The 26714-nt window shown below is 37.2% G+C and overlaps 1 protein-coding gene across 8 annotated transcripts in view; it reads left to right on the top strand.

The window, feature by feature from the left end:
* TENM1 (teneurin transmembrane protein 1) overlaps positions 1–26714 on the top strand; it is an 824537-nt gene that overhangs the window by 224613 nt on the left and 573210 nt on the right. For all 8 annotated transcript variants that reach the window (XM_016942761.3, XM_016942759.3, XM_063804361.1 and 5 more), the window contains one exon: positions 14039–14319. In XM_016942761.3, the coding sequence (XP_016798250.1) occupies positions 14103–14319 (217 nt within the window). In that variant the 5' untranslated portion in view covers positions 14039–14102. The remainder of the gene's footprint in view (positions 1–14038; positions 14320–26714) is intronic.

Raw genomic sequence — 26714 nt, 5'->3', positions numbered from 1 at the left:
ATGAAAAATTCACTAGAGAGACTCAAAAGCAGATCGAATATGGCAAAAGAAACAATCAGCTGACTTGAAGATTGATCTGTAGATATTATCCAATCTGAAAAACAGAGAAGAAAAAGATCTCTCTCTCTCTCACACACACACACACACACACACACACACACACACACACACACTAAACAGAGCCTCAAAGATGTGTGGGACAACATCAAGCATATCAACACATGCATAATGTGAGTCCCAGAAGGTGACAGAGAAAGGGGCAGAATAACACAACATGTAAAAAGGAATATATTCAGAAATTTAAAAGGACATGAAATACTGATACACACTACAATATGGATAAACCTCAAGAGCATTGTGAAAGAAGCCAAGTGGAAGAGACCATATATTGTATGATTTAATTTAACTTACAGAAAATGTCCATAACAGGCAGATTCATAGAGACAGAAAGTAGATTAGTGGTCGCCAGGGGTTGGGAAAGAAGGGATATTGGGAATGACTGCTTACTAGATTTAGGAATTATTTTTAGGGTGATGGAAATGTTTCAAATATGGATGGTGGTAACGGTTTCACAACTCTGTAAATGAACCCCGAATCATTGAATTTTACACTTAAAATGGGTGAATTGTACTTATGAAAATTAAACTCAATAATGCTATTTAGAAAAACAAACAGTAAACATATCAACAACAAAAACAAAGCAACAACTTCAGTAATTTGATCTAGCACTTAGTTATTCTGGTATGGCCCACAACATCTGGCATAAACATTGACTCCCTGAATGATATTTTCTCAAAACAACAGACAGCCTAGTTTTGATACATTTACAATCACAAAAGGTATTAGTAATCATAACTGTATAAAATGCCTTATGGTTTACATGGCCTTTTCATGTGTATTCTTTTATTTGAGTCATCTGCCAGCACTCTGAGGGAGAAAGGGCATTTAATCTTTAGTATGAAAAAGGAAGGGAAGTTAACTGATTTATCCAATGGCATACAGTACGTGACACAATGGGCCCAAGCTCAGACTTCCTGACTCCAAGTTCAATATCCTTTCTGCTACATTATGCCAACCCTACTCTCTATGGTAGCAACCCATTTGCAATTACATTGTACTATGCCATGTAGGTGAATATGAAAATATGGATATTAGAAGAGGGAATCACAAAGGAGAAAATTACAGTTCTATTTGTGCTATGTTCTTCCTGAATATTTGCTGGTAGGGAGGCTGAGGAAGTCAGCAAATTTCCTGCTTGTGGCCTGGAATGGTGTGGAGATCTGTATCAAACTGATTACACATTGACCCAACAACATCAAGTCAATTCTAGCCCTCTTTCATCTGGTTATGTAGTAAGTGAGAAATAGGGTAGGTAGGGGGAATTGTGTTATAGACTGACACCTAATAACCTTGCAGAGCAGCCATGTCTTCATAGCTTTTCTGGTTTCATTCATAGCATCTTAGGATCTTAGGATGCTATGAATGAAACTGGATATAGATTCCCTTTTTTCTGGGCCTCGTTATGCCATTCTTATCCAAGAAGCTTATTTTCTTTGTTACGTAAGCAAGGCCAAATACTTTTTCAGATGCTCTGTAGGATCTAAAGTCTTCTTAGTCTCTTTCCAAACTGCACCTGAAAGTCTTACTTGAGTTTCCTACACTGATTCCTCCAGCTTCCTTTGAACCTTATTTCAGAGATTCTGTGACTGCCACATAGCAAAGAAATTAAGAGTACAGGCTCTAGAGCCAGAACTTTCGGATTTAAATTCTAGCTCCACTAGCTGTGTGATCTTGGTGAAATTAGTTAACCTCTCTGTGCTTCTGTTTCCTCATCTGTAAAATGAGGAAACATATTATAACATTTTTGAGGATTAAATGTGATTATGGATGAAAGTTGCTTAAAAGAGTACCTGTATCTTCTTTCTAGTTCTTTTAATTTTGATAAAAATAATGATTAGTTATAATTAATATTAACTAAGTATAGTATTAAATAATATTACTAATTATTATTTGTAGTAGTATTTAAGAAAGCTGACAACTTTAACCTATACCAGAAGTTTTCCTCTGGTACTTGTATTTTTTAAAACTTCCAGTCTAATTATTCTCATGTGCTAGCCATGACAACCCTGTGAGATTCATAAAAATAATGATAGTAGGTATTTCCCCACTTTATAGATATGAAATAAAGGAATGCTATTTTGTCATAAAGTTGGGTCTAGAGCTTCCTTTTAGAACCCTTATATACAGATCTTTCTAATACAGTCTGCTGCCTTTGGCATAGTTATCATTTGCCCACCACAGCAAAATATTTGGTACAAGTCCCGACAATCATTGTTAACCTCTGTATCCACCTCTGCAATTAAGTCACTAAAGGGTGTGTATCTTTGTTGAATATGTTATGTTAATTTGATTAGCTCCTTTTCAGTCTAGTCTTTAGCATAGTTGAAAATGAGTCTCCAGTAGTAAGCAGTAGAAATGCTACTGCTTCCAGTTGTTATACATGAAACTTGAGGAGGTTACAGATACAGTGTTGATTTCACTAAGCTAATGCTGAAGATGAATGGCAGTAGAAAGCTATGATTAATACTTGCTATTTGGAAACTCTAGAAGAAAGTTATATCTTTGGTTGTATAAGACCATATTTAAAGCCTATTACTTTTCAAGATACTGTATTAAATTTGATATTACATTTTGCATAAGTACTTTAATGCTAAAATTACTATAAAATTTACAAAACCCCAATGGATTTCATTGTAGAAAAATGAATTGAATATGATTGTTTATTTGTGGAAATAAGCAGCTATTGTTCTTCTCTAAAGAGTAAAAAAGCTTTTACACATCGAGTTACCTTCAATTTCCTTGAAGATTGTTTCCTATATGAAGTGTTTAGGTGATCTACATAATCCACCACAAAGGATATTGAGAAGTAATAAGAAAAAGATAATTTGAAATTACTTTAGAAGGTGCTGGAGTTCCAAAAGAAAGGGTGTGATGGAGATGGATATTACTGCAACTCAGAACTGTATATTATTTGCAAATTACTAAGGGATAGAAGTATGCTAGGTATTTACACCGTTACAAAAAATTTCTGCTCCAATGAATTTGAGATATGAACCAGAGTTCCTGGGCCCTCATTTTGGGAGGCACTAAGCTGTTGCCATTTATCTAATGGGATCATGTGAAATACTCAATAAATCTTCAAAATTATTATATATATATATATATATATATATATATATATATATATATATATAGTGTCAGTCCCTGAGAATTTTGTTCAGACGTGTGTGTGTGGTATCTATGGGGTAGATTTGGAGTCAAGATTCCCTAAGCAGCAATGGTAAATACTAAATGAGAGTAAGCCTCCAAAATAATTTGTGTTAGAGCTTCTTTATGGAAATCAGTGGCACCACCAACTTTTCCATTCACTAATTCTTTACCTCTCCACTTGTCTCATGTGATCCAACATTGGTGTCCATGAAAAGTTTTGAGGCTTTAACAAAAATAATGAGAAAAATAAAGACACATTCATTCAGAAAAATCAAGAATCTACAAAAAGAGATGTGAGATCATCGCTATTTAATTGTAGAATTAAGCAACTTCCATGTTTCTCTTTTAAAGTGTCCTAAAGAGCCTGCCAAAACACCTTGAGGATATGGACTGCAGGTGTTTTTGCAATTGAGTCAAATCAGTTTTGAAGGAATATTTTTGCAGGATGGACCTTTTATTATTCCATTGTAATATTTTTAAAATGTTAATAGAACAGGTAGATTAAACAAATACATGTAAACTAATGCCATTGTTATGGTTTGAATGTGTCCTCCAAAGTTTATGTGTTGGAAACTTAATGTCCAAAGTAACAGTGTTGAGAGGTGGGAACTTTAACAGATGAATAGGAAATGAGGGCTCTGCTGCCATCAATGGATTAATGCCATTATGACGAGCGTGGGTTCATTATCAAGAGAGTGGGTCTGTTGTAAAAGCAACTTTGATGCCTTCTTGCTCTCTTATGCTTTCTTGCTTTATTAGTAGTAGTAGTAGTAGTGGTAGTATTATACTTTGAGTTCTGGGATACATGTACAGAACATTCAGGTTTGTTACATAGGTATACATGTGCCATGGTGGTTTGCTGCACCCATCAACTCATCATCTACATCAGGTATTTCCCTCCCCTATTCTCCCACTCCCCCGACAGGTCCCAGTGTGTGATGTTCCCCTCCCTGTGTCCATGTGTTCTCATTGTCCAATTCCCACTTATGAGTGAGAACACGCAGTGTTTGGTTATCTGTTCCTGTGTTATTTTGCTGAGAATGGTGGTTTCCAGCTTCATCCATGTCCCTGCAAAGGACATGAACTCATCCTTTTTTATGATAAGCAACTTCAGCAAAGTCTCAGGATACAAAATCAATGTGCAAAAATCACAAGCATTCCTATATGCCAATAATAGAGAGCCAAATCATGAGAGATCTGCCATTCACAATTGCTACAAAGAGAATAAAATACCTAGGAATACAACTTACAAGGGATGTGAAGGACCTCTTCAAGGAGAATTACAAACCACTGCTCAAGGAAATAAGAGAGGACACAAACAAATGGAAAAACATTCCATGCTCATGGATACGAAGAATCAATGTCATGGAAATGGCCATACCGCCCAAAGTTATTTAGAGATTCAATGCTATCCCCATCAAGCTACCATTGACTTTCTTCACAGAATTAGAAAAAAACTACTTTAAATTTCTTATGGAACCAAAAAAGATCCCGTATAGCCAAGACAATCCTAAGCAAAAAGACAAAACTGGAGGCATCATGCTACCTGACTTCAAACTATACTACAAGGCTACAGTATCCAAAACAGCATGGTACTGGTACCAAAACAAATATATAGACCAATGGAACAGAACAGAGACCTCAGAAATAATGCTACACATCTACAACCATCTGATCTTTGACAAACCTGACAAAAACAAGCAGTGGGGAAAGGATTCCCTATTTAATAAATGGTATTGGGAAAACTGGCTAGCCATAGGCAGAAAACTGAAACTGGACCCCTTCCTTACACCTTATACAAAAATTAACTCAAGATGGCTTTCTTGCTTTCCTACCTTCTATCATGAATTGACACAGCAAGAAAGCTCTAACTAGTTGTGTCCCCTTGACCTGGACTTTCCAGTGTCCAGAACTGTAAGAAATAAATCTCTTTTCTTTATAAATTAGCCCGTCTCAGGTATTCTGTTATATCAACACAAAACAAACTAAGATGGCACAAAACAAACTAAGATAGCAGTAAATAATTTCAGTTCAACTCTTGAGTGTTATCTCTTTGACATAATAGAATGTCTATGTACCATGCAAGCAGTCTACTTTGAAAGCCATCATTTTCTGGAGAAGAAGTCCCATATTCAGTACATAAAATTCTCAGCCCATCTCCTAAAAAGTGGTGATTTACTTCTCTTTTTATATACTAAAATGTTATGGCTGTTTCCACGTGAAACCGAAAGAACTGACCAATTCCATGACAAAATCAGACTAGTCCCTTAAGCTTTATATGCTTATGTAAGCTGTCATCACACACAAACTGATGTGTTCTTTTTCAGTGTTAGAATTCAGTCAAACTATAATTCATTTTCTGACTAACTAAATGAAGTCAATCAAGCAGCCACTGAATAATTAGACTAACAAATTGTTTTTGGAAAAACTCTTGGTTTTACAAAGTTTTGTCATATTTTTCTAAAGCAACTTGTTTATGTCCAGTTGGTGACCATGTTTTCCTTTTAGAGTAACATTCATCAACAAAAAGAACAAAAATGAAAATGGCAAACAGACTGTGAAAGATAGTTTCAACAAATACTATGGATAAAGGGTTAATATACTTGTTTTATGGCATCAATATGATTTAATTTTTTTTTCGAGGTGGAGTCTTGCTCTGTCACCTAGGCTGAAGTGCAGTGGCACGATCTCGTCTCACTGCAACCTATGCCTCCCGGGTTCAAGCAATTCTCCTGCCTCAGCATCCCGAGTAGCTGGGATTACAGGAGCCCACCAAGACACCTGGCTACTTTGTGTATTTTTAGTGGAGACGGGGTTTCACCATGTTGGCCAGGCTGTTCTCATACTCCTGACCTCGTGATCTGCCCGCCTAGGCCTCTCAAAGTGCTGGGATTACAGGCGTTAGCCACCACGCCTAGCCCGATTTAATTTTTTTAAAACTCAGGTTCTCAATAGGTAAATGTGCAAAAGCCCCATAAATAGACAGTTAATAAGCAAGGAAATATAACTAGCAAACTCGTACAGAAAAAGTATTCAGCCTCACTAATAAGGAAATTCAAACTAAAAGCACAATTAATTTACTTATTTTAAATAGACATTAAAAATAATACTCAAAGTTGACAAGGGTACAATGAAAGAAGAGAGTGTTCCCACACATTGCTAATGGCAGTGTAAATCATTACAATCCCCTAAATCCACAAAAATGTTCAAAGCTTTTGGCTCATTAATTCAACTTCTTGGAATTTACTGTAAGGAAATAATAAAAAAAAATTGAAGATGTTCATGGTATCTTTATATGGCTTCAGTTATAATACTTGTAAATGGTGAGGGAGGAGTGTAAATAGCCAACAATTGGGGAATGCATATGTAAATTACTGTGCCTTCACTCTACCCAGCCACTAAAAATGATTGTTACAGATATTGTGTAGAAGCATGCAAAAAATCATCTAGCGCGAAGGAAGCAACATGAAGAAATTTGTGTGCATATTATGACTGAAGGGAAATGGACCAGAATGACAGTAGTCACTCTTACAGGCTGGTAGGATTATGGGGGAGATTAGGTGATTATGTACTTTTTTTTATTATTATTATACTTTAAGTTGTAGGGTACATGTGCACAACGTGCAGGTTTGTTGCATATGTATACATGTGCCATGTTGGTGTGCTGCACCCATTAACTCGTCATTTACATTAGGTATATCTCCTAATGCTATCCCTCCCCCCTCCCCCCACCCCACAACAGGCCCCAGTGTGTGATGTTCCCCTTCCTGTGTCCAAGTGTTCTCATTGTTCAATTCCCACCTATGAGTGAGAACATGCGGTGTTTGGTTTTCTGTCCTTGTGATAGTTTGCTGAGAATGATGGTTTCCAGCTTCATCCATGTCCCTACAAAGGACATGAACTCATCCTTTTTTATGGCTGCATAGTATTCCATGGTATATATGTGCCACATTTTCTTAATCCAGTGTATCATTGTTGGACATTTGGGTTGGTTCCAAGCCTTTGCTATTGTGAATAGTGCCGCCGTGAACATACGTGTGCATGTGTCTTTATAGCAGCATGATTTATAATCCTTTGGGTACATACCCAGTAATGGGATGGCTGGGTCAAATGGTATTTCTAGTGCTAGATCCTTGAGGAATCACCACACTGTCTTCCACAATGGTTGAACTAGTTTACAGTCCCACCAACAGTGTAAAAGCGTTCCTATTTCTCCACATCCTCTCAAGCACCTGTTGTTTGTACTTTTATAGCTTTTATTTTCTCACACCCACAGCAGTTCACTTCTTAAGTGCTTCCTTAGAAAAACAAAGAAAGTTAAGAGGAGAATCAGTCAGAATTTCACCTTTCTTTTAAGAGCTTGCTAAATCCAGTGTTTTCTGAATCAGTCAATCTGCATTAATGTAATAGGTCCTTATTAAGGAAAAATTATTGTAATAATTCCAAAGAGTACTATCCTCCTTTGCCAGCTATTCCTCAGGCACTGTGTGGCCTCATTTCCTCTATCTGTTGTGCTATGAAGGCCTGGTATCCATAGGCAATGTTCTATGTACCCTTTAATTTATTTTTCTGAGGTGGAGTGAGACTATTTGGAGGAAGTTCCAAACTATAAGCATCTGCTATGAGTAGGACCAGACTGTATTTTCTGAGGGTAAACCAGGAAACAGGTTCCCATTTTGAGGGGGCAGTGTATGTGATTAAGAATGAGAAACGGAAAGAAAATAAAAGGATAGTGGAGGAAAGGTTATCCCCAGTGCATAGATATATACTCAGGTCCACGGATTCAAAACAATATTTTAGTTCAGCTATGCTACAGTAGATTGGAGTATATGTGAGAAGGCTAGGGATAGGGAGAGGAGGACAAAGGAAGAAAGGGAAGAGGAGAAGGAATGATAACTAATGTAAACATGGCCTTTATACTCATCATTTTATTTTTTGCAAATCAATCTAAACTTCCCTTCACATTTCATAAACAATTGTAGAATTTTAGAGTTGGAAGAGTTCTTTGAGATAATCCAATCTCCTTAGTTTACATTTAGAAAAAGAATGCCCTGAGAAAGGGGCGGTGATTTTCCTAAGATCATTCTGCCACATGTTCTGAAGAGCAGTGTAGATGAGTGGTTAAGAGTGGGGCCATTGGAGACAGACTGTAGGAATTGAAATCTCAGTCCTGCCGTTTACTACATGTGTGATCTTGGCAAGAAACTTAACTTCTCTGTTCCTTGGTTTTCTTTATCTGCAAAATGGGCATTTAAAACAGTACCTACCTCACAGGGTGCTATAAGAATTAAATGAGTTAATGTAGGAAAAGCACTAATATAGCACCTGGTACCTGATAACTGCTTTATGAGTTAGCTGCTACAGCTGCTGCTGCTGTTACTTTTATTGTGATAATTCTGTCACTTGAAGGTCAATGATTTCCACATACTAAGTTGTCTCTCCCTAACCTTACAGTGACTAAATAAATGAACATAAGTCTCCATGGCTCTCTTCTAAAGTCACTTAGAGTTTGTCTTGTTAGCAAGTAGAGAGTTTAAAGCACAAGAGCAAGCCACAGATGTTGACATTTGAATTCATACTTTGTGGACTATCTGAAGGCATCTTCTGCAGTAAAAACTATAATTGACTTCTTTGTTTTGCACTCTGTTCCATAGCAGCATGTGTTTTCCATGCACATTTGCTTTGTCTTAGAGTTTATCATTATCAAAATAATATAGAAATGATATTATTTGGATGTGAATAGCATTTTATATATATTTGGTTTTTCTGTAAGTTGACAGTTTCATCATCATGTCTAAATAACATTTACTTGACAGTGGACCCCCAGGATGCCATGATGGGCACTGAATGAAAAAGTCAATTAAGCACATAGGAACCTATCCTTTACCATAGAGTATTTGGAACAACATTCTTTCAGAATTATTATGCTTTCAACCATTGGTGGATTTAAAATATTAATCTTTTTCTTAATGTTTTCTGCTTTTTTATTTTGAAAAAAATGAGCTATTTATTAGTGAATTCAAACTCTGTTTCTCAAGCCTTTGACAAATATCACAGTTATGATTTCACAACTCTAGGCACACATAATTGTGTGCACCTCCATATCACATGCTTTGAGAGACCTGGAAAGTTTTCCTTGTCACCTGGGTCCACTGACACAAATTTTAGGACAAAAAGTTATCGTTGAGTGTCGAGGAGCAGGAAAGGATTATTTTCTCTTAGTTTATACTACTTTTGTGGTTTGAAGGAAGATTGCTTCCAAGGGCACTCAATAACCTTGAATAGATATGACATTCCTAGCTGATTCATGGCTATGAATAGTTATGATTGGAAATTTGAAAGGGTTTCCAAATGGCTATAGGAAAGTCTCTCTCTCTTTCTCTCTCTCTCGTTACAAATAAACCTATGGAGGGAAAAGAGAATGCCTAGGTTTCCATACATAAAATTAAGGGTGATTTTAACATGATAAATCATATTTGCCAAAACACAACATTCAGCATTCAAAGTGAGACATTTTTCTTTTTTAAATTTAAATCGTTAGGTTTGAGTGGCATTAAGATTAGTAGAGATTCATAATCAACTGAAGTTTAAGTTGAAATGAAGTTAAGTTAATAAAGCTTAAGTTGAAATGAATTCGTTGAAATGAAGTTAGGTGAATTATTTTTACCTTTTAATTTTATTTTTGTATTTTAATTAATAGATTTAATTTTTTGGTGTTGTTTTACTTTAACAGAAAAACTGAGCAAGTTTTTCAAAGTTTCTGTATATATATTTTATCCCACTCAGCAACCATTTTTATTTACCTAAACTCTACTTTGAGTATTTAATATTCTTGAGCAGCTTAGAAATTTGAGACTATCTTTGTATATTTTTAATAATGCAACTACCCTTGTCAAATTTATTTTCCCTTGTTGTTTCCAGTATCTAGTCCACTAATACATTTCTTTTATAGTTCAGCTCTCACAGCCACTGAAGAACTTTACATTGGTCATTCTGATGATGACCCTAGTGGCAGTGTGGAGGATGGGTTGGAGCAGGAAGGGTATGGGGGAAGGAACATCTACAGTTCAGGCAGAACTGATGAGGGACTGAGCTAAAGCAGTGGCAACTGGGATGGAAAGGAAGAGAGAGACTGGAGATTGCAATGCGACCTAGCAATTAGTTAGATGCTTGTGTGGATGGAGGAGTGGTAAGTTCTAGGTTTCTGACTTGAACTACTAATGTGGCCATTAACAGAGATGGGGAAGTTTGAGAAGATGAACACATTTTGGGAGGGAGGAAATACTGACTTGCCATACCTAAGGGACCTTCGAGTAAAGCTGCCCACTTTACAGTTGAAATAGGTGCACATAGCTTAAGAAAGCGCTTGGGGCTAGATTAAAGCTGTATGAATCATCGGTGTTCCATGAAAAGAAAAGACATGGCTGGATATGGGATGGACCGGGAAAGCTGTGGCATTTGTAGAAAGGAAAGACCTGTTTAGACGTTAGGTGAATTTTATAGATGCTTCCTTTTCTGGGTGAAAGTCTAATCCTTGGCTGTAAAACTACATCTCTGGAAGCCTGCTATTGGTACAGTTCTCAATTTGCACTGTTTGTAGCAAAGTAAGACAACTGTCCACCTTTCTTCTTAGGTTTCCATAGCATCTCCTGAAGATCATGTTATGGAAACCTAAGAAGAAAGAGATTAAAACTGGTGTTATAGATGCTCAATGGAATTTCAATGGTTGTGGTGACAACTAGTTGAATCAAGTGCAATCCTTTTCCAATATCTTCATCTTTAGTGCTCAAACATTACTGTTTTTGTCTTTTGTGTATACAAGCCACTTCATTCTGCTTTGTAGTAGAGTTGTTTACTTATTGTGTATATTAAGCTATGAGTTCCTCAGGGGCAGAGACTGTGGCTTATACATTTCCACATTCTCTCCAGCCCCTCTTGAGAGTTTTCAACAGTTGTTTATTTATTCATTCAACATGTATTGACCAAGTCTCTACTATATGCAAGGTACTATGCTTTTTCTGAATCATATAGCAATGAATAGAAGAGATAAAAATGCCTCCCTTCATGGAGCTTATGTTTTAGTGGGCAGAGACAGATGGCGGATGATAAACAAATAAATAAAATATATAGTGTGTAATTTGGTAATAAGTTCTTTGAAAGACAAGAAGAAAGATGAGACGTACCATTTTTTGGTATTTTTTATGGGAGGTTGCAAAGGCTGTGAGGCACAAATATGCCTGGTGTTTTCACAAACAGCAAGAGGGTTAGTGCAGCTAGGGTACATGAGCAAAGGTAGAGTAGGGTACATGCTTCTGAGCAAAGGAGAGACGTGATATGACTTAGTTTTATTCTGGCTGTGGTGTGGAGGGCAGTAATGTAAGAAGGAAACCAATTAGGAAACAATTGCAATAATCCAGGAGGGATATGATGGCTTGAACTGATGTGGTAGTGGGAAATTGAAGAGATCTGGTTGGATTCTGGATACATTTCAAAGGCAAGACCAACAGGATTTACTGATGGATTGCATGTGGGATGTGAAAGACAGGAGTCAAAAATGACTTCAAGTTCTTTGGCCTGAGCAAACAGAAGAGCCTTGTGGCCATCTATTAATATCAATATAAAGAATATTATGGAAGGATTAGGTTTGGAAAGGGGTGGGAATTAAGAGCTCACTTTTGAACATACTGTGTTTGACGTATCTTTTAGATACCCAAGTACAGATATTGACTAGGCAGTTGGATATTCAAAGTTGTGGCTCAGGGTCAAGACCCATGCTGAAGCTATAAACTGAGAAGTTATGGGTGTGTAGACAGCATATGAAGCCAATATACTGGCGTGAGATTAGATTGTTGTTGAATCATTGGTGTGTGTATATATATATATATATGTATATGTATATGTTCATATCTGCTGCTTTCTCTTTAAGCATGCTCATCTCTCATATTAGTTCAAACCAAACTAGGTGTCTCCATACACAGTTTGTAGGTTCAGGAGTTAAATAGTTTCTATTACGTGTGTGTCTAAAGTAATACTTAGCAGTGTGGGGGATATAAAGAGACATTAAGACTCACATCCTGCCTTCAAGACCTTCACATTTGATTAGGAAAAGAAGACCTTGACTTGTGAAACTTTGTTCATATCACAAAAGAAGAACCATTTAAAACATATATCAGTCAAATGTGTAAGCCTTTTTTTAAAAATCAGCCTACATAGGCCGGGCGTGGTGCCTCATGCCTGTAATCCCAGCAGTTTGGGAGGCCGAGGCGGGTGGATCACGAGGTCAGGAGATCGAGACCATCCTGGCTAACTTGGTGAAATCCCGTCTCTACTAAAAATACAAAAAAAATTAGCCGGGCATGGTGGTGGGTGCCTGTAGTCCTAGCTACTCGGGAGGCTGAGGCAGAAGAATGGCATGAACCCGGGAGACGGAGCTTGCAGTGAGCCGAGATTGCACCACTGAACTCCAGCCTGGGCGACTGAGCAAGACTCCGTCTCTAAATCAATCAATCAATCAATCAATTGATCAATAAAAATCAGCCTACATCATGCTTTGAAAAGCTAAAAGCCTTTTTTGAATGATTTCTGTGTTCTATGTGCTTGGCATAAATGCAATAAGAATTCCAAAATATGAGATAGTGTACATGATAGAGGAGCCACCATTTGGATATCTATAGATTTCTTTGAAAATACATATGGTGAAGAGCTGAAGAAAAATAAAAGAGTCAATTTCACTGCAAAATAAAATCATAAAGTTAATTGGTTTCTAACTACATTTTTAAACATTGTATGAAAAGACCAAGTTGCAAAGTTGCAACAGTGGACTGAAATGGTGATGACAAAATAATGTAAAGAATGAAAATAAGAACATTTTTACAGGGCTTTTAAATTTACAGAGGACTTTGACATCTCAGATGACACTTGATCTTCTCGAAACTCTCCGTGCTAAGTAGAGCAGTTAATGCCTCTACTGGCCCTAAGACCTTCAGTGGCTCCTAGCTCAGCATTCTATGGGGAAAGGGGGTTCTTTCGGTGATTTCTCATGAAGTTTAAAATTGCTATTTCCAAAACCGATTTAGATCCTGCTGTTCCTGTACCAGTATACTCACCAGAAGTGTTTACATCCTCTCAGTACTATGAAGAACAAAAATTTACCACCAGCTAACTCATTAAGAATGCTCTGCAGGCCTGAGGCTCAAAAGCCACAATATGAGCACAAAGAGTTCAGTCCCCCTCAAGGACACTTTATTCCATGAGCTCTCTCATTCAGAATCCTTCCCTTACTCAGAGCCCCTGTCTTAAATGTAATATTAAACCAGAAGCAAGAATGTGTTCTTTCTGAATGTAGTTCTCTTACCAGTTTTCATTTCAAATGTGGAATGTGCAGGGTTAGTCTTTGTACTCCTCACCACTTTCAAATCTGATAACGTTTTTTAATCTAACCACTGATTTTAACATTAAAAACACGCACACACCATAGAACAACGTTGTCCTCTATTTGAATTCCAATACAAATATTTTTGAAGGCTGTCTCTCTTTTACCTTGAGTATTTTCTGATGCTGCAACCTCCAGCTTAATCCTTAATGCTTGACAATGTATGCATGTAACACAGAGTGTTATTATTGCCTCCGGCTAGCTTCATGTCATCTAGTTTGTCTTTTACTTCTCTCCTTTGATAGTATTATCAGGACCAATTGTGAATCTGCCAGATGCATTTCCTCACAAAAAGATAAATCTAAGAAGGCTTGTGTTTTTCCCTTTCTCTTCCAGGACTGCTTGCATTAAAGGACTTCCTCATCCTTTTTTTCATGAAACTGAGCTTGCTTAATCAGAGATGGAGCAAACTGACTGCAAACCCTACCAGCCTCTACCAAAAGTCAAGCATGAAATGGATCTAGCTTACACCAGTTCTTCTGATGAGAGTGAAGATGGAAGAAAACCAAGACAGTCATACAACTCCAGGGAGACCCTGCACGAGTATAACCAGGAGCTGAGGATGAATTACAATAGCCAGAGTAGAAAGAGGAAAGAAGTAGAAAAATCTGCTCAAGGTATGTTTTTATTGGATCTTTATAACAAATATTATTTCTCATTAGAGAATGCTTGTGTGCATAAACTTTGTTTCAAAAATAAATTTACTAATGTTAACTGGTTAATAATTCGCACTGCTTATATATGCTCAGAGAATCTATTGCATATGTCAGCCCAGCTGAGGTTGTAGGTTACATGTGCTTTTTACGGATTATGCATGAATTTGGATGCTGCAGTCCTCTTATCGGAGCATTCAAAATTTGTCTAATCCTACAAATAGCCATTTATAGACTGAAGGATAAATAATTTATAGTAAGATGAAAAGTAAACAGCTAAGTGCTTTTCAAGCCATTGCTTATATGGGACAAAAGTCTCAAATAAATATTTGGCTGCTGACAAAGCTAGCAGGTTAGTGGAGACCACCAAACAGAGTTCCAGAAAGTCTATCACCGTAATGCAGAAACATTGTGTAGCCGAGTCTGAAAGGAAAGTAAGAATTTTTTAGAACCCTTCCTACAATAGCCATATTTTGGAGCATATTCTTTGGGCAGCCTTAGTTTCTCAATTATGGATTGACAAGACAGTTTCTAACAAAAAACTAGTAGAAATACGATTTCCTGTTCCAATTGATAGATAAACTGTGTTAGACACTATTTTAATGACATAGAAGATACTGACATTGGCACAAGGTTTTTTGTTTTTTTGTTTTGTTTTGTTTTGTCTTGTTTTGAGACAGAGTCTCACTCTGTTGCCCAGTCTGGAGTGCAATGGCGCAATCTCGGCTTACTGCAACCTCCACCTCCCGGGTTCAAGCGATTGTCCTGCCTCAGCCACCTGAGTAGCTGGGATTACAGGTGCGCCTCACCACACTCAGCTACGTTTTGTATTTTTAGTGGAGATGGGGTTTCACCATGTTGGTCAGGCTGGTCTCAAACTCCTGACCTCATGATCCACCCGCCTCAGCCTCCGAAAATGCTGGGATTATAGGCATGAGCCACCGCGCCCGGATGGCACAAGTTATCTTTTTTTATGAATAAGTTAATGCTGAGAAAAAAAGTAATAGACTTAATTTTCTATGTCCTCCAAGTGTGGACTTGACTAGCAACAACAGCAAAAACTGAGAATTTTTTTAGAGTGTAAATTCTCCAGCCCCACTCTAGACATATTGAGTCAGAAACCCTGGGGGTGGGACCCATTTGCGGTTTAACAAATCCCCAGGGGATTCTGATTCCTGCTCAAGATTGAAGATTACTGCTTGAACCCCGAAATATTTTTACTCAGATGGCTTCAATGATCACATCTATTTGAGTGACCTTCAAATATTTATCTTCAGACCTAACCTCCTTCCTAAACTCTAGTGCTAAATTTTCCGTTAACCTCCCCGGCATTTCCAAATGAATAATACACTGACACCTCTAAACCAGTCTATTTAAAGTGGAAGCAATCATCTTAACACTCCTAATCCCACTCATCTTCCTTGTATCACCTACATCTGTTAATGATGCTCCCATTCTCCCAACCACACATACTTACTATATCTAATCAGTTTCCTCATCCAGCAGAGTTAATCTCTACATCTCTCAAATCCATTTTCTCCTCTCCATTTTCATGATCATTACTCTCATTATATCTCACCTAGATTGTTTTTTGTTTCTTTTTTTTTTTTTTTTTTTTTTTTGAGACGGAGTCTCGCTCAGTCGCCCAGGCTGGAGTGCAGTGGCGCGATCTTGGCTCACTGCAAGCTCCGCCTCCCGGGTTCACGCCATTCTCCTGCCTCAGCCTCCCGAGTAGCTGGGACCACAGGCGCCCGCTACCACGCCCGGCTAATTTTTTGTGTTTTTAGTAGAGACGGGGTTTCACCGTGTTAGCCAGGATGGTCTCGATCTCCTGACCTCGTGATCCGCCCGCCTCGGCCTCCCAAAGTGCTGGGATTACAGGCGTGAGCCACCGCGCCCGGCCTGTTTTTTGTTTCTTTACTGGTCTACCGGGATCTCACCTCATCCCTTTTCAATCCCTTTGCTGTGCTGTTACATCTTTCTTGGGATACAATTTGCTGCTATCTCTCTTTATGCATATTCAACCATCTTTCAAGGCCTAGCTTACAAGCATCCTTTCCCACTGAATCCTTGCCTCACCATCACCCCCAACATCATCACTGTTTCACTGTGTAGGTGATCTTCCTCTGTGAACTTTGAAAATACATTCTTTTTACTTTTTTTTTTTTTCTGACAGAGTCTTACTCTGTTGCCCAGGCTGGAATGCAGTGGCATGATCTTGGCTCACTGCAACCTCTGCCTCGTAGGCTCAAGTGATTCTCATGCCTTAGCCTCCCGAGTAGCTGGGATTTCAGGTACGCGCCTCCATGCCTGGCTAATGTTTTTGTATTTTTAGTAGAGATGGGGTTTCACCATATTGGCCAGGCTGGTCTCGAACTCCTGGCCTCATGTGATCTGCCCGCCTCGGCCTCCCAAAGTGCTGGGATTGCAGGCATAAGCCACCATGCCCGGCCTCTTTTTAACTTCTTCTTATGGTTATATATATTCTCCTAGACTGTATACTCAATAAAGATGGGGATCATGACAGATCTCTATTTTCCATAAAATTTTGCATATAATATATGCTTTATAATTGTTTCATTTAAGGAATTAGTTGCTATCAGCTGAAATATAAGTGCTTATCATGCATTGAAAACTGTTCTTTAAATATTGCCATGTCAAATGCAATTATTACAAATGAAAATTACAGTACTCTAATTAGTACTGGAATCTTACATTTTAAAAACAACCTTAAATTGAGCCAAAATTTAAGATATTCATTCTAACAAATATACATTAAATATTTGTGATGTTAACTATATTACTCATTTTCATCCCTTAACGTAATTGGTAAAAGTTTTATATCTTTCTTTTCAAGGAATTCATTTTAATATTTCCCATTTTTTTCAGTTAATATCATGTAAGTTTGTTCTAAAATAATTCTCTTCTTCTGCCTGACAATTGGGAAATTATTTCCTATGGAAATGTTTTTGGCTTTAGGAAATGCCTAGTTCTCATTAAAATACTTATCTGTAAGTTTGTCTTTACAGAAGATGAATTTACAATTGTGATTTATGGGTTGTGGGTTTAGGGTGTAGAGTGGTTGACCTAATATATTGTGAGTAGAAATAAGAATGCATTCTGGTGACAGTTCTAAAAACATAAGCAATTTTATGCTGAGTCAGTATAAAGAGCTGGCCAGCCTCAGATTTTGTCTGTGCGGTTTCATCAAAAGGAATTTGGGGTGAGGGAAGTTTGTCTCTATGATGTCATTCTAACTTCCTTTCAACGGATTCTTTTTATTCAATAAGCTTTTATTTACAAATTAATATGTGTCAGACCTTGAAGCCAATGCTGAGGATGGAGATGACTGCTTGCAGGAAACTTATAGTGCAGTGGAGAAAATAGACACTCAAAACACATTATTGCAATTAAATGTATGAAGTGGTTTTACAGATAAAAAAGGTGCTGTGGAAGTACACAGAATGAAACAATTAACTTCTTTAGAGGAATCAGAGTACATAGAAAGGTGATATTTGATCTAAGTTAAAATTTGAATAAAAGTTTACCAGAAGGACATTCCTAGAGAGGAGATAAGCAAGTGCAAAGTATACAGCTCTGAAGAAGGCCTGTAATGGTGAAACATTCAATATGGCTAGAGCAAGGAATGTTGGAGCCAGATTGTGAAGTCGCGCATGCCCAATTTAGGAGTTTTTTAAAATTGCCTTTAAGCATCGAAAAAGAAAGCTTTCAATTAGTGGAGAATTTCATGATCAATTGTAATTTTTAGGATAAGAAGTGTATACAGGGGAATTGTAGAAGTGTAGGCAGCAGTGTAGAAGATTGATTGCAATTGGAAATAATGGGATGCAGGGAGAAAAATCTGTGAGGCCACTGAATTAGGCTAGAGCTGAGAATCGTGTTAGAGGTCCAAACAATGTCTGTGGAGATGAAGAGACACACTCAAGAGATATAAGTGTGTTCGAATTGATAGAACCTCATAATTGATTACTGGTTGAGGTTGAAGGAAATAACAAAGTCAAGGATGACTTTAAAGTTTTAAGTTTGGGAAACTGAGATAATAGTGATTAATTTACCAAGAGAAGGAACACAGCAGGAGGAGCAGGTTTGGAAGGGAAAATGAGTTTCTTTTTAGACATGTTAAGTTTAAGATGCTGGTATGACATCCAGGTAGCTTCTCCCATCAGCGATTGGAAAAGTGTGTCTAGGATTCAGAACAGATCTGGGCTGTTGTTATAAGTAGATTTGAGCTCATCAGTGTCTCAGAATAGAGATGCCAGGGGATGGATGAGATTACCCAGGGAGAGTGTATAGAAGGTTGAGACTAGAAAAAGGCCAAGGACAAAAACCTGAATCTATCATCCATGAACTGACATAAACACATTTTGAACCAATTTATATTTTTAGCCAGCACCATCCTTCAGTGCACTGACTTATATAAAATAAAGTATACAGACCCGGGAACTAAAAGTCTGGAAACAGTATCTCATCTGCCACTGACTGCCAATCAGTAGAGACACCTAGGAGGGAAAATATGTACCCCTTTGAAGGAGAAATGACGTATCTTATGTCAGGCGAAATAGTGGGCCTAATTATCATCTTTTTTTTTGTAAGATCTGGAATCCTCTTTATTGTCTTAGTCCATGTATTACCACCTGTGAGTCAGAAAAAAATGTTTTTAATTTTTGCAAATGTATGTCAGTAGTTGAATCTTGCATCAACCAAGGTGAAGTTGAGCCTAACTCATTATTTTAAAGGAATAATATCTCAAAAAATAATTGAGTTTTAGATCAGGAAGGATGAATGCAAACAAAATGTTGATTGGGCACCTGCTATGGTGCCAGGTACGGTACTAGATGCCTTTTAAGTTTACTAGTTATGTAAACTTAAGCAAGATACTTCAGCTCTGAATCTGTTTTTTCTTCTGCAAAATTGACTTCATCATCATCACCATCATCACAATAATAATGATAAATTTGGAATTGTACCTATTCTATTCTAGCACTCTGCAAGGTGCTTTACATTTGCTCCTCATAAACACCTGATGAGGTATGCGCTATTATCCCCAGTTTACAGATGAGATAACTGAGGCTTGGAGAGACATAACTTGCCAGAGGTTGCACAGCTAAAGGAGAGGTGAGAGTTAGGATCAGAAATCAAGTCGATGGCTCTAAAGCCCCCATTCTTCACTATACCACACTGTCTTCCATACCTATGTCAGGAGGTTGTGATAAGTATTGAATGCCATCATGAGAGTGATGATCTTCAGGAATTCAAAAAATGTTAGTTTCCCTTCATTTTCTTCAACAGCCTTGCCAGCCTCCAGTGACCAAGCGTTTATAAGGAGGTTAAACGCCTTTTCATTCTGATTATCATTAGAAAAGGGCAGATGATATGCTCTATAATTTAGCATGAAATATTCCTGAGTCTGCTTATTTCCACTTTTTAGGGAAGTTAATGTTTTATCCAATTGAAGACTTGTTTTGAGAAGTATTAATAAGAGAAAATACTCTATACCAGCTGAAGATATGTTCATATTATCTTTATTTTCCAAAACAGCAGCGCCCTACTCCGTGTATATGTGGAATGCTGGACTCTAAAACTGAATTTCTTATTTTCCAAAAGCTTTTGAATTAAGGGATAGACACTAATATAATATTATTCACAATTCTTTGCTAACAGGATGAATGAGCCCTAGGCAGGCTTATTTCATATGACTTTTGGCAGGTTGAATAGCAGGGGAAGATTTCCTAGAGGCACACAGGCTAGCTATTTTTCCCAAGCAGCCTCACATCCAAGGGAGGCATCAATTAACTAAGAAATTAGTATTAAAAATGAAAATATAAATGCATGGAGATATATATACCAAGGGTAATAATTTTAGTTATGTGAATTGGCCAATGATTTTATATAGATTAGTTTTTGAATATCTCCATTTTACTGCAAAGTAATTATGAATGAGAAGTCATCCATGCATAAAAAGGAGGTATGTTGAGGACCTGATACAAGTCTCACAAGGTCATAGACTCCTAAGGTATTACAGATGACACAAACATTTCATTTCTGTCATCTAAATCTGTTCTTTTAATGCTTCTTTTTCTCCGAATACCATTTTTGTTTGTTTGGTTGGTTGGTTGTTTTTCTCTTCAGGATTACAACCTAAACCTATATCTCACATTATTGCCATCTGGTGGAAAAAAATTTAAACTGCCATTTTTTTTTTTTTTTTTTTTGAGTTGGAGTTTTGTCGCCCAGGCTGGAGTGCATTGGCATGATCTTGGCTCACTGCAAACTCCGCCTTCCAGGTTCAAGCGATTCTCCTGCCTCAGTCTCCTGAGTAGCTGAGATTACAGGCGTGTGCCACCACACCTTGCTAATTTTTGTATTTTTAATAGGGACGAAGTTTCGCCATGTTGGCTAGACTGGTCTCAAACTCCTGACCTCAAGTGATCTGCCCGACAGGCTCCCAAATTGCTGGGATTACAGGTGTGAGCCACCATGCCCAGCCCAAACTGCCAATTTTTTTTTTTTGCCAAGATTACATGGAAGCAAAGTTTATCTGTCATCCATTCATCCATCCATCCAACCATCCATCCATCCATCCATCTATCCATCCGTCCATTTGTTCATTTATACACTTATGCATCAGCATTTATTTAATGTAAACTATGTACCAGGTACTGTTCTAGGTAAATGAAGTTAATCTTGAAATAAATGTACCCTAGTGACTATGATTTTCTCTCTTTTTGCCCCAGTATGATAAGCCACTTCATCCCACAGGGAAAAATGTTTAAGCAGCACTGCCACCTGTGCAGCCTTTGCCCTCAAAATTTGAGAAGTGCATTTCTCTATTCTTATATCAGGCATTTAGCAGTAGTTTAAATGATTGTTTGCTTATATGTAGACAGTTTAGATATCAGTTCCTTCAAAATCCTTGAAAGAACTCTTAATCTCAGGATCTATATTTACATGGCAAAGATCACAGATGGCAGGTGTAATATTAATGTGGCAAAACCTATGAAATGAAAATTTCAGCAGAATTTGATCACATTTAATGAATTGTCTGCTGTGAGCATACTATGCTTCTAGTTGTCACAAGTTTCTAGCACAAAATCCATAATGACTGCTCTGAAAGAACTTAGACTGTAAGAGAAATTAGCCAAGTTATTTAATAATAACTCTAATTGGCTCATGTCTTTCAACTAGTAACATTTGTTCATGAAAATTCATTCAATAAGTATTTACTTACACAGCATCTAAAACTGGAATGGAATGTCCATGACGCTTGTGCCACTGCTCCCTCTATTTGTCCCATGGAAGACATCCCTAATTAATCATGATGCTCTTTCGCCTGTTGAGACCAGCTTCAGCCTCACATCCCTTTCAAAATGGCATTTCACGCAAGCATTGTCAATCAATTAGAGTTGAAAAAGGACAAAACCTATTTCTAAACTTTGGTTTGCTTATCTGTACAAAGTTCTTTGTTAAACTATGAAGTTTATAGGTGAGTAAGAAGCAGTCTTTGCCCTCAATAAATTCATAGTACAGTTGGGAAGGTACATGTCAATCAGCAATAGTGATGCAATATGATTGGTGTGATAATAGTGGTATATGTAAAGTACCATGGGGGTCTAGAAGCTAGAACCATGCCGTGTATTCTGCCTAGGGCATGGTGACATTGATTATGAGAGAAATATCTAGCATTTATGCAACAACAGACCGGAAGTAAGGCACTTTAAATGGATTCTGTTATTTAATCTTCCCAGCAATGCTATAAGGTTGGGATCATTATTATACCCATTTTACAATGAATAAAATAAGCACAGAGATGCTAAGTAACTTGCTCAATATTACAGAGGTAGTAAGTGATAGAACTAGCATCGGAACCCAGGCAGTCTGAAATTAGAGCCCACTGTCATAACTACTATGGACAGATAGACTGCTGTAAATTTAGATCAATTTTAAAGAAATGGTGTCTGTGTGTGTGTGTGTGTGTGTGCGTGCGCGTGTGTTGTATGTGTTTATGCATGTGTTTGGAGACATGTAATATTGCTAAAATGTCCATATTACCCAAAGTGATCAATAGATTCAATGTAATCCCTATCAAAATCCCAATGTCATTTTTCTCAGAAATAGAAATAGGTGGTTCTATTCTATGAAACTACAGGAATAAAAGAGATGACCAGTGAAAATACATACAATCAGAAATAATGAGAGCCAATTATCATACCCTGAGAAGCACTGAATTTAAAATAGTGGGCAGAAGCAATGAAGTGGTCTTGATATGTCATAGAAGAACAAAAAGGAATGAGTATCACATAAGCCAAAGGAGGAGACTTTTCAGCAGGAAGATGTAACTAATATTGTCAAATAAAGACAGTAACACAGCCAGTTTAGAAGGTCATTGCTGACTTTAGACTAGAGATTGTCCACTTTGACTGGACATTAAAATCATCTGGAGAGTTTTACAAACCTCAATTCCAAGACTGTTCCCCAGACCAATTAAATCAGAATTTCCAGTGGGCGGGACTCAGGCATTTAAAAAAAATATCCTTGGGGGATGCCAATGTGCATCCAAGATAGGGATCCACTGCCTTAAAATAAGCAGTTTCAATAATATTCAATAATATTAGAGAAAGATGCCAACTCACAAGGATTTGAAGGGTGAGTGCAAGTGAATGTAGATGAGTTTATTGCCATAAGGCTCAACTGGAGAATGTTTCTGGATCTCAGTTGGAAGGAAAGGCTTTGAAAGGGGAATGTTCACTGCATCCTCTAAGACAGGAAGTAAATTACAAAATATAGTGGTGAGAAGTTAAAGTAGTTTATGACTTGATGGTCTCACCCAAGAAAAATGAGAGACAGGGTTATGTGCTGAAAGTGTGAATCAAGTCAAAGGCTTCAGATGAGTAGTGAGGTAAGTTTTTGACGAGGCCAAAACAGAATTGCACATGCCTATCTAGAGCTCAGGTGAGGTGGAACTGTAGATGGAGATGTGGGAACATTAATGACAATAAATATTGTTGACCACTATGTGCCAAGTACTCTGCTAACTGAGCTTGCATATATTTTTTATTTAGTCCTTATTTGCAACCCTATGATGTAAAGATAATTATCATGGTGGTGGGAGGCAATCAAGCAGTAAACTCTGCCCCTACATTTCACCCTCCCTTGCCATTATGTCATCTTGATTTACTACTGTCACCATCAACTAGGAAGTTTTCCACTTAGTGCCAAAACCACAGATGGTCTGGGTTTTGTTTCTAACAAGAGAGGTAATATTTCCTTATATAAACATTTATACAACACATCCCTTCATATAAATGATTTTACAAATTTTGCTGATGAGTATGAATGTATATATTGTACAGGTAAGTCTGGAACCCAGTATTGGAGAAGAGAAAGAAGCCAGAAAAGTGGATAAATGGAGGAGGGAGGTTTATAGTGGTGCAGTGTAGATGTTGCACCTTCAGGCATCTTTTTGAAGGTCATCATTTCTGTAAAACTCCCTCTTTCCCCTTCATCAGTTAGCTAGGAGTATAGGTAACCACAGTCAGTGACAGTCCATCACTTCCTAGATACCAATTTATTACCAAATGGTAGGAGTCACCTAGTAGGGCTAAATTTGATTTAAATAATTTGCTATATATATTCTTAAATTAACTTTATGAAACAATATACAATTACAGCTAACTACATACATATTACACAAATGTAATTTTACCTTTGACCATCACGTCTCTTTGTGGACATTCTTTAGCTAGGAAAAGCTAGGTCAGTTTCAAAATTCTTTGGTCTTGCTGCTTCTGAGGCTACATGACTTTTTGATCTCAGTCTGAAAATAGCTCTTGCCTCTGCACATTCATTCTATTTCTGTGGTCTATCTCTGAGCCCACTTTGCTCAATTCTATGTTCAACCCTTTGCTGCTTCTTCCTGAATCTAGATTAAAAACTGTACCATAGTATGAGAATTGATTCTAGTGTTTTCTTCTTAAATAACTCTTCACCAAATGGAATTGTGTATTTCTTTTGAGGATCTACATAATATCAGAAGGAAAAGACCGACTCCCTGGCTAAGTGTCACATAGATGATTGTCCCCTGGGAAACAAAGCAACTGGTTTTTGGGGTACATAATTTTGTTCCTCCTTTTAAATTGCTTCAGCTACTGGGCAGGATCAAAGGGGATACATATTCATGGGACTGTGAAGACTGGGAAAAAGAGCTTTGTCTTTTTTTCTTTTAATACTTTAGGACTCATTTATTATATAATTAACACAAAGAGGCAGACACACGGGTCAGTAAGATAATCTGAATAGATATCATGGCTAACACAGTAGATAACATGGCTGAAGTAGCGGGACTGTTCAAGAATGATATAAAAGGAAAGTTAGTGAAATATAGAAGGAATCAGTTGCTAAACCTAAAGAGTGAAGTGAAAAGACATGGATTTGATTCAGTAGATGACAGGGAACCTCGGAGGGTTTCAGTTCATAGGATTTATTGGAACTATATCCAAATTACATGCTGCTTCTCTTTTATTACAAGGATTTGAGGAAGATTCAGAAATGGCATTTTGAAATGTAGCAATATTTCATATTAACAGTCAAAAGCAGTTTTAAATATCTGCAAAGGCATAACCATGAGGTATGCCAACATGTCCTGTCAGGAAATCATCCTGTCAGCAAACTGTTATTCTGCTTTTTTGGTCATCTGTGATGCAGAACTGGCTCCATATACAAATAAGTTCTGTTTATTTTCAACACTTTTTTCTCATTATAATTCTGAAAGGGTCTAGAGGTGACGGAAGATAAACTTTGAATCCCTTGAGACCTTGACAATATTCTCATTTGAAGCCTTTATACCAAAAGATGAGAATTCTTCTGTCCCACCAGTATAAACTGAGCCATATGCAGTGCTATTTTGGTGCCAGTCATTCTTGTGACACATGAAGTATTTAGTTTTGTTACACCAGAGTCAAACTGTTAGAGGAAATGACCCTTTGTGTCTTTTATGTCATGGAAGAAAGCAGTTAGAAATAAGCTCAAAGGCAAAAATAATTAATAAGGACACACCCAAACCTTTCATGAAATTTAAAGGTTTGAGTTAAGATTTATTTCTCAAGCTTCAACTGAGATATTTATAAGGCTTCACTACTAAAGTCCAATTATGTCTTCTCATTAATGGTTCAAGTCCAAAGTTTCAAGAACACTTAAAAAATTATCACATTGACATACAACCAGGCTGAATGCTAATGTGTCTCAAATTATTCAATAAATATGGTCAAAAATTACCTTCACTGACTTGAAAAAAAGTAATCTGTGGTTTTGATAAATGAGATGGTCACAAGAAATGCAGAATTTTATTGTATGTTTTATATGAATACATATACATACTAATGTCATATATTTAGTAATCAGATGCACATACACACACACACACACACACACACCCCATACATAAGGAACAGTGAAGTGAATCAATTTGTAATGGGGTTGTTCTCTAATTTTTTTCTATTGATTGCATTTTCTTAAGCAAGATGTACTAGTATATGATAATGGAAAGGCAAAACAGAAGAGATGTTATATGGAGCAGCAACTAACATTCAAACATGGATGCTTATGCTCCTTTTTCTCCTGCAGCTTCCCATCCCACATACTCTAAGCCCCAGGTATGCTTGTCAAGTGCTAGTGGTTGGCAAGCTTTATGTTTCTTATTGGTTTCCTTCAGACTACCTCTAGGATAGAGGACAATCAACCTGATTTCTGAAGCATTCTAACCATAACACACAGCCAAGATATTTAGTCAGTGTGTTCTTTCGAATCTGCAATATGATTGGCAGTACCAAAGCATCTGGCCAATGGACCAGGGAACATACCTGATCAATTTAACTTAAAAGTACAAGCTACAAGCAGGCTGGCTGTACCATCATTCTGCCACCATGATTTTATAATTTACTTTAGAGCTTGGAACAGTATTTGGCACATAATATGTATTCAGTGAATATTTATTGAACAAATTAATTTATTAAATGTATAACAGCACTTTCTTTTGGTAAATTAAGTTGGAAAGAGACTCAAATTAGAATTTTCCCTATTTGTCACATTGATTGTTATATATGTATATATATTTTTTAACTTTTCATAGAAAAGTATGTGGTAGTTTTAGTAAATGATGTTTTGTCATAACATAAAAATCAAGTTTAGATAAAATAATTACACAACTGAAGTCCAAGTTCATAACCCTTTGCAGTTGACAAGAGTTAGTCTAAAATTTATTGGCTAAAGGCTTTCTAAAATACATGTGTCTTCTTTATACCACTCCTTGGTTTGTAGAATTGCATTTGGATGTGGAATTGGTT

Source organism: Pan troglodytes, chromosome X (genome assembly GCF_028858775.2).
Source record: "Pan troglodytes isolate AG18354 chromosome X, NHGRI_mPanTro3-v2.0_pri, whole genome shotgun sequence".
NCBI lineage: Eukaryota > Metazoa > Chordata > Mammalia > Primates > Hominidae > Pan > Pan troglodytes.
Note: the sequence above shows the minus strand (reverse complement) of the source record. Positions and strands in the feature narration are given on the sequence as shown.